General features: G+C 37.2%; 1 protein-coding gene across 1 annotated transcript; it reads right to left on the reverse strand.

Moving 5' to 3' along the window:
- Positions 1-4642: 4642 nt before the first annotated feature.
- On the reverse strand, positions 4643-5188 carry LOC140827367 (uncharacterized). The gene has a single exon (XM_073190031.1). The coding sequence runs from the start codon at positions 5186-5188 to the stop codon at positions 4643-4645; it is 546 nt and encodes a 181-aa protein (XP_073046132.1).
- Between the last annotated feature and the right edge of the window lie 8087 nt (positions 5189-13275).

A 13275-nucleotide genomic window follows, 5' to 3' on the forward strand; every position in this document is an offset into this window, starting at 1 on the left:
TTCATTGATGATATTTTGGTATATTCGAAGAGTCTGACTGAGCATGCAGATCATCTGAGGATTGTATTGCAGACTTTGAGAAAAGAGCAGTTATACGCCAAATTGTCCAAGTGCGAATTCTGGCTGAAGCAGGTTGTCATTTTGGGGCACATTATATTTGGAGATGGTATTGCGGTAGATCCGAGTAAAGTTGAGGCTGTGATCAGTTGGCCGAGACCGACTTCTGTGCCGGAGATACGCAGTTTCATGGGTCTAGCCGGGTACTACCGCCGTTTTATCAAAGATTTCTCCAGTATTGCGAAGCCAATCACCCAGTTGACACAGAAGAACATGCCATTTGTGTGGTCCGAAAATTGTGAAGCCAGTTTTGTAGAGTTGAAGAAGAGGCTGACTAGTGCGCATGTCTTGACAATTCCTTCAGGTATAGGTGAGTTCGTTTTATATTGTGATGCATCTCACAGAGGGCTAGGATGTGTTCTTATGCAGCGAGGGCACGTGATAGCATACGCCTCTAGACAGCTGAAGCCGCACGAGACCCGTTATCCGATTCATGATCTTGAATTGGCGGCGGTTGTCTTTGCACTCAAGATCTGGCGCCATTATCTGTATGGCGAGAAATTTGAGATCTATTCCGATCATAAGAGCCTGAAGTACCTCTTTGCCCAGTCAGAGTTTAACATGAGGCATCGACGATGGCTTGATCTACTGAAAGATTTTGATTGCGAGATCAAGTACTATCCAGGGAAGTCGAATGCAGCGGCAGACGCCTTGAGTCGAAAGGTATGTGCTCTTTCCTTGTCGACAGTAGGTGTATCGAATTTAGTAGAGGATTGTTGCTTGTCTAGGTTGACATTTGATACAGAGAGTAGACCGTTGCGACTTGCTGCCATTCAGATTGAGCCAGATCTGATTTTGAGGGTCAAAGAAGCGCAGAGAACTGATCCGAGCGTTCAGAAATCGATTGATATGGTCAGAGCTGGTCATATATCAGAGTATCAGGTTAGAGATTCTGTTCTGTATGTGAATAACCGTCTAGTAGTACCAGATATTCCCGATTTGAGACGACAGATCATGGCAGAGGCACACGGTAGTCGGTTCAGCATTCATCCTGGTGGCAGGAAGATGTACAATGATTTGAAAACACAATTCTGGTGGAAGCAGATGAAGACAGATATTGCAGAATTTGTGTCTAAATGTTTGAATTGCCAGCAGGTGAAGGCAGAAAGAAAGAAGCCCGGAGGTTTACTTCAGAGTTTGTCTGTTCCTGAATGGAAATGGGATCACATTTCCATGGATTTTGTGACGAAGTTACCTCGATCTTCGCGGGTCTGTGACTCGATTTGGGTCATCATTGACAGACTGACCAAATCTGCCTGTTTCATCCCGTACAGAATGACATATCGACACGATCAGATGGCAGAGTTGTATGTCAGAGAGGTCGTCAGATTGCACGGTGTGCCGAAGTCGATCGTATCAGATCGTGATCCACGATTTACTTCTCACTTTTGGCACAGCTTGCAGCAGGCTTTGGGTACGACTTTACACCTGAGCACTGCTTATCATCCTCAGACAGACGGACAGTCAGAGCGGACTATCCAGACCTTAGAGGACATGTTGAGAGCTGTAGTACTAGACTTTGGTACTAATTGGCAAGATTCATTGCCGTTGTGTGAGTTTTCATACAACAACAGCTATCAGACTAGCATTGAGATGGCACCGTTCGAAGATTTATACGGAAAGAAGTGCAGATCTCCGTTGTACTGGGATGATATCTCTGAGGTACCAGAGTTGGGGCCGGATATGATTCGTGAGATGATCGAGAAAGTGAAGATCATTTAGAAGCGAATGAAGACGGCACAGGATAGGCAAGCAACATACGCCAATGTCAGACGCAGAACGTTGGTATTTGAGCAGGGAGACAGAGTATTTTTGAAGATTTCACCTTTCAGAGGCGTTGTCAGATTGGCAAGAAAGGGAAGTTGTCTCCTAGATACGTCGGTCCGTATGAGATCCTTGAGAAGATGGGCGATCGAGCTTACAGACTTGCTCTTCCTCCTTCATTATCTGGTATTCATGATGTTTTTCATGTATCGATGTTGCGCAGATATATGCCAGATGATTCTCATGTCATTCAGCCTGAAGAAGCCGAGCTAGATCAGACTCTGAGCTATGTTGAAAGACCGATACAGATTCTTGATTGGAAAGAGAAACAGCTTAGAACCAAAACTATTCCGCTTGTGAAGGTTCAATGGAGTCGTCATGGCATCGAGGAAGCGACTTGGGAGACAGAGTCTGATGTGAGACAGAGACACCCCGAGCTATTCATATGATGTGAGTCCCTATTTCAGTTTTAGTTATACTGCTTTTGTATATACTTGCATGATTAATTGTTTACGAGTTCGAGGACGAACTCCTGTCTAAGAGGGGGAGAAATGTAAGGCTCGAGATTATTAATCTTTATTGAAGTACGACTTGGAGAATATGAGAATGCATGTCGTATGATGAAAATATCAAATAGGTCATGAATTATGGAATTTTGATTGAAGCATGGCCGAAGCCACACCGCACCTGCGGTGATAGGAAACACCGCGCCTGCGGTGTATGGACAGTAAGATGGCAGATTTTATTCGTAACATCACCGCACCCGCGGTCTTGTATGGCACCGCACCCGCGGTTGTTAATTTGAGAAAATAATGGAGTTGCCGAAGCATGAGCGCACCCGCAGTGCAAGAGGACCGCACCCGCGGTGCTGCATGCGAGAATGCCACCTTCGATTTTAATGTTGACACATGGCATATATATATATAATTGTTGAGTTGAATCACTTCTTCTTCATTTCTATCAGCAGAACCGAGCGAACCCATTCCAACTCCTAAATTCTTTCAAGCTTATAAGCATGGTTGTATAAGATTTATACCTTCAAACTTAAATCCAAGCATAGATTTGGACTCCTCTCTTTGAAGACTACAAGAAGAGGTAAGTTTTGTTATATTTCAGCATGTTTCAGATATTCATGTTGGGGGAAATTCAGAATGGAGTTAGAATATGTGTTGTTAACATGATGGAGCTTGGTATATTCGTTACCGGATTGATTTTCGGATACCGTATGTGAGTAATTCGAAATTCCAGCATGTATTATGAGAGATTATACAGATTTTCAGAGTTGAAATGATTGTGCTATTGATGTTGAGTTGTTGAGGTTAATCGATTATTGTTATGTTGAGATTGAGTTATCGGTATCGAGAAATCACGCCGTTATGCCGTCAAATTGTATTGAAACCGATTTCAGCCTTGTATATTGAGTTGCTTGAGATGTATATTGATAGAGTGCACATTGATTATGCCATTTCAGATTTGTATTGGCTATTGTGAACTCAAGACTTCGACTACGACACCGACTATTCGACAAGAAAGGTATAATTCATGTGGTCACGGGATTGCACAACTCGATTCAGATTTGATACGAGTTTCCCTAAATCACATACTAGATTGTTATTACATTTGATTATGTAATGTCTTGTTTATTGATTTATATTCAAGTCCTGAGATAGGAGATATTGGCAGATCGGCCAAAACTAGACGTTTCGGTGTATCGACGCATAGTAGTTGATTTTCTCTATGTGTAGACCCTCGATACAGAGTTGACCGAAGTCTAGGAATAAGACGTACCGTCACCCCGAGTGGTTGGGTAGGTGATAGACCGTCTTATTCACACCGGGATCCCTAGATTAGAAATGAATAGAGTCAAGAACTAAATGTTGAATACAGATTTGTATTCCTTTACATGTTTAGATTCTAATTCATGTTACTTGATATATGCTATGCTTTTGTATATGATTATTACATTGCATGCATACATGTTTTATACTGGGATTATTCTCACCGGAGTGATCCGGCTGTTGTCGTGTCTGTATGTGTGCATGGCAACAGGTGGGGCAGGATCTGGGTCTCTAGCTAGATGAGAGATTGATGATAGCGTGGAGATCTCGGGCGTTGAAGATTTTTAGTGTTTTCCTACTATACTTGTACTACATATGTGTGTAGTTGGTATTTGAATACTAGTGAATATTTGTACTAAACAGATTTGTATGTACATTATGTTGGTTAATTATTATAGAGACATATTATGTTTTAATTATACATTTGAATTAATGTTAAAAGCAAAATTTTGACCCACATTTTCGAGCAAAGATCCAATAAATCCAAAAAAAAAATGAGTTAGAGCCCGGGTCCCCACACTTCTGGTCTTTTTATCATTGCGTTTGACACCCTTCTTTCTCTGGTCATCCTTCTTTGGTTTTGGACAATCAGCAATGAAGTGTCCAACTTTTCCACGGTTAAAGCATGCCATATCACTAGGTGATGATTCCTTTTTTAAATTGCGGTTGGGACTTTGAAATGTTCTATGATTCTTTCTCATGAATCTGGAAATCTTTTTAACAAATAATGGCATTACGTCATTGCTTATCTGTTCAGCACTTCTCTCAGAAGTGTTCTCTAAAGCAGTAGCAGAAGATGAGCTTGGAGCAACTGTAGCAGTAGAGTTAGCAATAGCTGCGAGAGCTTTGGTTGGTGGATTTGCTAAGGGCTCTTCTCCACTTCGAACTTCAAGTTCAAACTCATATGCCTTTAAATCCGAGAACTAGTCGTGTAGTTCTAACTTGTTGAGATCCTTGGAAGCTCTCATTGCCATTGTTTTGACGTACCATTCTCTGGGTAGGCCTCTCATTACCTTTAATGCAATTTCTCTATTGCCAAAGTCTTTCCCAAGAGCTGGGAGTTCATTGACGAGGCTGCTGAATCGTTCATCAAATTCATTCATAGTTTCTCCAGCCCTCATCTTCATATTCACAAACTTCTGCATGGCTACAGACAGTTTGTTTTCCTTTGTTTCTTCGTTTCCTTCACAAATCTGAATTAATTTTTCCCAGATTTCCTTGGCAGTATGGCACATCTTGATTTTGCTGAAGGTATTTTTGTCGAGTGTCTTGTATAAAATGCCCTTCGCAACGTTGTCAAGATTGGCTTTCTTCTTGTCCCCACTTGTCCATTCATATCTTGGTTTTTCAAGCATCTGAGGTGCACCTTCGGTGATAGCAATAGCTGGATTTGGCTTTAAGATCTTTAATGGACCATCAGTCATGACATACCACATGTCATCATCTTGATCCGCAAGATGAGCGTGCATTCTGATTTCCAATCATCGAAATCTTCTTTTGAGAACATTGGAACTTTGCTGAAATGAGCCATGTCTGTTAAATATTTTTCAGAACAAGAATAACTCTGCTCTGATACCACTTGTTGAGGATCGTGTTGAGTTTAGAAGGGGGGTTGAATAAACTCAATGGCCAACTTATTAAATTCTTTCGAATGATGTGCTAAAATCATGTTAGAGATTTTAACGATTCTTGTTCAAGTATAAAGACCAGCAGATCACAAGATAATGTGCGGAAAACGATATGTTGGTTAGTGGGTGAAAAATGATAAAGCCGAAAAGCAGTAGATAGCACAAGGTTTGTTTCTGGAAGTTCGAAGATGAATCTTCTACGTCTCCCCTTCTTCTGTTTCCAGAAGGTATCACTAAAATACTTTGGTGAATACAACACAACAATTGTACACACCCACTTCAATTGGACTTGCCCTTCGCCTATTGAAACTCTTAGCTTTACAACTCAACTTTTTGAATGATCTTAAATTCTAGAAAAGACTCTTTTCCAGTTACAAATTCTTCTATCAATGAATTGATGAAATAAATAGCTTAAGAAGATATAACTGAAGTAGCTAGCACAATATGATCTCAATGATCAACAGTATGCAATGAAGCGTGTGCTGCCTTTTTCAGTGTTGAGCTCTTTAGATAACTGAAAGTTCTAACAATGCTCGAATGATGTTTTTCAATTAAGATTTTTGTTCAATGCTGCGTTTCTCTCCACAAAATTCTTCATCTCCATATATAGGATCTATTCAACGTTCAAAAACTGAACGACTCTTTCCTTTTTGGTGTTTCAGCTTTATTGCTTAAAATGAACCCTGCAGAATACATTAAAAGTAATCAGTCGCAGTTCATACCAAAAATGGTATACCGTCTTAAATGTTCTTGTATAGCATTTAATTGCATTTAATGAAGCAATAAATGCTGGTATCACGTTAATAGATCAACGGTAATATTTAGAGACTTTGAGATACGCAAGATTCTGTTAGTGTATATTTCGAATTTTGTATCCTTCTAGTTCTGATTTTAGCTAAGAAATTATTTGAGCAAGTTTTAGCGCGATACCAGTACTTCTGTTTTACAACATCTACTGGTTTTGTATTAATCCAACATCTACTGGTTTTTCCTTCGCATCTCCTCAATAAATTTAATTCTAACAATTTTGCGCGATACAAGTACTTCTGTTTTACAACATCTATTGGTTCTACTGGTTTTGTACTAATCCAACATCTACTGGTTTTTCCTTAGCATCTCCACAATAAATTTAATTCTAACAAAGGATTTATTAAAGATATACCAAATAAATTAAATAACAGAGGATTTACCGAGATCTCATATAATCATAAATTCATAAAATCACCCATAAACGCCTTAAACGCCATTTCTCGGCTAAGAGGCAGAAGGGCTACAAGATGAATTTATTTTCCCTAGTTAAATTTAAACCTTGTGTTTACCATTTCCTGGTTCATCTTTTTACTTTATGTTCTAACCAAAGACTCTTATATTACATTAATTCTAAAAATTTAAATAAATCTTTTATTATCTCAATTTAATTCCAAGTTACAAATAAATATAGATCATGTCATAGTAAGCTAATAATTTACCACGAATTCTTTAGCATGTCATTCAGGCTAATCTATGAAATATAATAATTAAACAGTAAATAAAAACAGAAAATAAAAACAATAATAAACTTACAAAGTTGTAATCAGAAGATTGGAAGCTTTTATTGATTCAGATGAGTTGTTTACATGAAGGGAATAGAGGGGAGCAAACTCGACTGTGCCCTCTAAGAACACAGAAAGAACCTATAAATAGATGGAAGAGCCGGACATAAAATCCTGGATTCCAAACTAAAAATATAACCGAACAGTGCAATGCTTTATTAAAGCAACTAGTAATAAAATTCAAAAAGTCTATAGTGTGATATGCCACCACTTGTTGATGTGATATACCACCAGCTATGAAGAGATTCCACTACAACGATCATAATTAAATATGAATAATTTAATCTTCTTTAATATTGTCCTTTATGGAGTTTTCCAAATTTTCCAAAATATCATTAATTTGAGAAAATTGAGGAATATCCTCCTCTGAATCTTGTACATCTTGCATCTGCATTAGATGGATGAATTTATTTTCACTAGATTCAGATGCCATAGATTTGTCAGATTTTTAATCGGAACGTCCAATATTCTTATAAATATCCTTCTTCATTTCTTCGATATAAACTTCAATCATTTTTTTCTTTTGAATATATCTCAGAATATTTCTGAGCAGAATCTTGAAAGGACTCACAGAGGCTTTCTTCTTCTCTTGTTGATTTTTAAATTCTGTTTGGTATAATGAAATTTTTTCCTCCATTTGATGAATAGTCTCAGAGCCATAAGGCTTTCCAGTTGCTGGATCTTCTCTTAATAATTTATCCTAAATTTTAGTAGAGCTGACTCTTCATAGACAAGGGATACCTTCATCAGTATAACCGAATTCTGGTTGTCATCTCCAGATCCATGGGATTCCAAATTCCATGAAAAATAAACATAGAGTCTTTCCATCTATCCAATGTTTAGAAAATGATTTTTTAATACTTGGGAAAACATTTAACCAAGTATTCATGGGTTTTATGAAAACTTAGGGCAAAATTTTTGCTGATGGACCAAAATTCTTCCACTATATAAAGAACCAATTTGGGACAAGATAATAGAAAACATTTTCACAGATTTTCAGAAAAAAATGTATGTTTCTTTTTCTCATTTTCATAAAATAGAGTTTTATTAAAACTCTCAATATAATCCAAAAAATTAAATTTAAAACTCATTTTAGAGTATCAGAATAGAATTCTTTTTCAACCAATGAAGATATACACCATTCTTCAATAGATATTATCTTTTTGATAATAAATTTGGTGAAGTTATAAATTCCTTTTTGCTTGGTATTACTGAAAAAGTGAGTTATATCAACACTTTTTGTAGATAAAAGAAGATTTTCATAAAATCCTCTTTATTTGTAGGAACCATATACATATGATGTATTGGTTAAGTATCTTTCCATGATAGTCCATGGAGTTTTCTCCCATTGAATGTCTTTTTCTTCTATTGATGCTGCTGGCGATGGACATGTCTTCCCTGTGTATAGGTAATCTTTGCCAAGGCGATGGACATGTCTTCCCCTTCCACAACTTCGGCTTTGGCATAGAAATCCAGAAGAGCAGACTTGTAGATAACGGCAGGCGATTCCAAGAATATTCGAAGCCCAGACTTTTCCAATGATTTGAACATCTTGACAAGATTCTCATCCTTAATAGTGAGAACAGAATCAAAATTCACCTGATAAGCATTCAAAGTATATGCTGCGGCCATTTCTAAATTTGAGAGAGTATAGAAGTATGTTAGCAGTAGATGCGAAAAAGCACTAGAGGCAAGGAAATAATCTGAGTTCGTAAAGCGTAGTGAAAAAAAAAATGAACGGTTAAAGAAAAATATACAGCTGTTAGTGAACATAGGGACACGTGTCGATATGTTAGGAGAGAGAGCGAGAGACAAAAGTGTCAGTTACTCTACTCATTTCAAAATATTTTAAAAATTTGGCGGGCTGTCCGAGGCGGTTGCTAAATAAACAGAAGCTGATTTGTCATTTTATGATAATATTTACTGGAAGTGGATAAGGTGCTGAAACAAATGCATCACTTCAACAACTTCTGGTAGGTATAATGTTTTATCGAAAAGACAAATCAATTTCTAATATAAATGCCATAAAGATGTTCCCCCTCAATTAATGCAGAAGTAATGGATATTAAATGCTAAACGACTCTTGGCAATCTTTCAATTTAAACCGTTGAATTTGAACAGTCGCAAGGATCCTTATCTCCTTTGAATATCACTATAAATACCTGCAAGGGTTAAACAAGGTTAAGTAAACATAAAAATCAAATGAAAGAAGAGGTAACAACTGATCCAGATGCAGAAGCAAGAATGTTCAGAAGACAGCTTGCTGCGATTTCTAAGAAGATGTTGGAAAAAGTCGTTCTGCACATAATGATCCATGAATCATACTCCTGGAGTTGTAATATCAACAATCAAAAAGATTGTTTGCTTTCATTGATATTGATATGTAGCATCGATCCCTTACAGAAGCATGCTAATGCAATAAGAGAGTGTTGGTGGATCGATAATGCTGAAATCATCTATGATGCCCCGTAAAATATCTGATTATACATTAGTGCTGACAAGACCCAAGCTTGCTAGATTCTTTGCAAGATCTAAGCTTGCTGGATTATTTTCGAAAAAGACTCTCCTTCTTCTGCTGAAGTACTTTGCAAAAATACTACAAGCTGCTGATATTACTGAAGACATAAGCTTGATTAGTCTAGAATTTCAGAAGACGTTTCGATTGTCTTGAGATATCTGTAACTTTTGCTTTGTTTAATGTACTGGAAAATTTCTAATAAAATTTCAGTTGAAGTACTTGATGTTCCTTTATTTCTTTCTGCAAACAACTCAATGTTAGAAGAATAAAATGAATAAATGATTAAGTTCAGAAGGAAGTAAGTCGTCTTATGATAGCTTCTACTGGAAACTGAAGAAAGCCTTGTTTTGTTAATGAGACAAAATATCTTTTGCATCTGACACAGAATCACATAAGATCAGAATAAAGTTCTACCTAAATTAGTGCAATTATTAAATGAAAATACTTGGTAACTTAACCGATGATAGCTTGAGATGGGATGTTTCATATATCTACTGTAGTCAAGACTTTCTCGAGCTTTGGTCCCTGGTTTTCATCTATAAATATGAACTTGGGGTAAACCAGATAATCATTCTTAAGAGAAATGGCAAGAGATAATAGTCATGATTTGGCTGATGAGTTCATGAGGGAGGTGACCGCTGCAAGAAAGAAGGCAATAGAAGACAAAGTGCTGAAGAAGACACTTGCTACTTGGACTAAAATCCAGGAGCTTAAGTCCTCCTTCGAGAGTGGGCGAACATCTTCCACCAAGGAGTTGTTAATGATGACGAAATATTATCGACGTCTCCATAGTGCTGATAGTGCAGACGTTGTCTCTGATGATGGCATCTACCTTCTCATGCTCTTAAAGGAGCTAAAGACTCTGAAAAAGATTGCTTTTTCAGAGGAGTTTCTACGTACCTCTACTGGAGAGCTGACCACTTGGTTGGCATCCTGGAGAGTTTACGTTAAAACAGAAGTGAGAAATGTACGCCCCCGCTTCTATTATCTTTAATGAAATTTTAAGTCTACTGATTGTCTCTATCGTTCAGCTTTTACCTTCTGCAAAATAAAAAACTGAATAATCACAGAGGAAAAGTTAAGCCAAAATATCAGATGATGATAAGTAATCAAGTTAAATCTATCAATCCAAGTGTATTTCGAAAGTAAGAAAACTTATTCTCAGGCAGAGGTTTTGTAAAAATGTCTGCTGCTTGCTGATCAGTAGGAATGTATTCCAGACGAATGCTCTTCTTTTGCACATGATCTCTGATAAAATGATGTCTGATATCAATGTGTTTAGTTCTGGAATGGAGTACTGGATTATGTGATATAGCAATTGCACTGGTATTATCACAAAATATAGGTGATTCAGAGGCTTGAACTCCATAGTCTTTGAGTTGTTGCTGTATCCAAAGTATTTGAGAACAACAGCTTCCAGCAGCAAGATATTCAGCTTCTCCAGTAGACGTCGCTATGTAAGTCTGCTTTTTGCTAAACCAGGAGATCAACCTATCACCAAGAAATTGACAAAAACCACTTGTGCTTTTCCTAACCAGTTTACATCCTGCATAATCAGCATCTGTGTATCCAATAAGATTAAACGACGAGTCCTTGGGATACCAGAGGCCTACATTTTGAGTACCCTTAAGATATTTTAAAATTATTTTACCAGCAATGTAATGTGATTGTTTAGGGTTTGATTGAAATCTAGTACAAATGCAAACAGCAAACATGATATCTGGTCTACTGGCAGTAAGGTATAACAATGAACCAATCAAACCACGATACTGAGTTACCTCTACTGAAATTCCCCCTTCATCTTTATCAAGTTTAGTAGATGAGCTCATAGGAGTGGAAGCAGGAGAACATGTTTCCATCCCAAACTTTTTCAGTAGTTCATTTGTATACTTAGTTTGGTTTATAAAGATTCCAGTATCAAGTTGCTTGATTTGAAGTCCTAAGAAAAATGTTAATTCTCCCATCATGCTCATCTCGAACTGGTCCTGCATTAACTTAGCAAATTTTGCACATAATTTGGGGTTAGTTAACCCAAATATGATATCATCAACATAAATCTGAACTAACAATATGTGTTTGTTTTTGGCTAAGGTAAACAAAGTTTTATCTACAGTACCAACGATGAAACCATGATTAATGAGAAATTGTGAAAGTGTGTCGTACCAAGCCCTAGGTGCTTGTTTCAGACCATACAATGCTTTGTATAATTTAAAAACATGATTTGGTAACAAATGATTAGAAAAACCTGGAGGCTGTTCAACATAGACTTCCTCTTGTAGTAGACCATTAAGAAACACACTCTTTACATCCATTTGATATACTTTGAAGTTTTCGAAAGCAGCAAAGGCTAAGAATATTCTGATAGCTTCGAGCCTAGCTACTGGTGCAAAGGTTTCATCATAGTCTATTCCTTCTTCTTGTCTGAATCCTTGTGCAACCAGTCTTGCTTTGTTTCTTACAACTGTTCCTTCCTCATTTAGTTTGTTTCTGAATACCCACCGAGTTCCAATGACAGCTTGGTGAGAAGGTCTAGGTACTAGAAACCAAACTTTATTCCTCTCAAATTGATTCAGCTCTTCTTGCATAGCTTCTATCCAACTGGGATCCAGAAGAGCTTCTTCAATCTTCTTTGGTTCATCTTGAGAAATAAAAGCATCATGCATGTATTCATTTATCATCAGTCTTCTAGTACTTAGTGGAGCTGCTGGATTTCCAATTATCAAAGATGGAGGATGAGATTTTCTCCAAATAAAAGGATTTAGATTGTCTTCATATGAGGCAGTAGATTGTTTTGGAGTATTGACTGCTGGTTCTGGAATGTCAGCTGCTGGTTCTGGAATGTGAATGTCTGGTTCTGGATTTTGAATATCCTTGACACTTGCTTCTGCATCATCTTCACTGTCTAATTCCAGATGAACCATGTCTAATCTTTTACTTAAATTAGATATGTTAGTAATCTCGGGAACACTGCTGTCTTCATCAAAGACAACATGAATAGATTCTTCAACATTAAGAGTTTTATTATTGAAAATTCTAAAAGCCTTACTAACTGCTGAATATCCAAGAAATAAACCAGTGTCAGATTTTGAATCAAAAGCAGCTAAATGAGTTTTGCCATTATTGTGCACAAAGCATCTACAACCGAAAACATGAAAGTAAGATACGTTCGGTTTACTTCCTTTCCATATTTCATAAGGAGTCTTATTGTTTCTCTTGTTGATCATCGTTCTGTTTTGTGTGTAGCAAGCTGTATTAATAGCTTCTGCCAAGATTTCTGCATCTGCTAGCATTGTTCTAGAAGCTTCTTTAAGTGTTTTATTTCTCCTCTCAGCTACTCCATTTTGTTGAGGCGTCCTGGCAGCTGAATATTCATGATTAATGCCTTGTTCATCTAGATATATCTCAAGAATCTTGTTAGTAAATTCAGTACCTCGATCACTTCTGATTCGAATGACAGAAACTAATTTTTCATTTTGAATCTTTTTCAGAAGTTTGATCAGGAGGCTACTGGTTTGATCTTTTCCGGCAAGAAAGATTACTCAAGTAAATCTAGAGAAATCATCAACAACAACAAGGGTGTATCTCATTCCTCCTAAGCTTATGATAGGGATTGGACCAAATAAGTTCATATGTAATAGTTCTAAACATCTTGAGGATGATTTGCTGCCTTTATTTTTGAAGCTATATCTTACTTGCTTACCAAGTTGACATGCAGAACATACATGATTCTTAATAAATTTTATGTCTGGAAATCCATCGACTAAGTTCTGCTTTTTGAGATTGTTGATAGACTTAAAATTTAAATGATTCAATCTGTT

The sequence above is a fragment of the Primulina eburnea genome, chromosome 3 (assembly GCF_022965805.1).
Source record: "Primulina eburnea isolate SZY01 chromosome 3, ASM2296580v1, whole genome shotgun sequence".
NCBI classification, from domain to species: domain Eukaryota; kingdom Viridiplantae; phylum Streptophyta; class Magnoliopsida; order Lamiales; family Gesneriaceae; genus Primulina; species Primulina eburnea.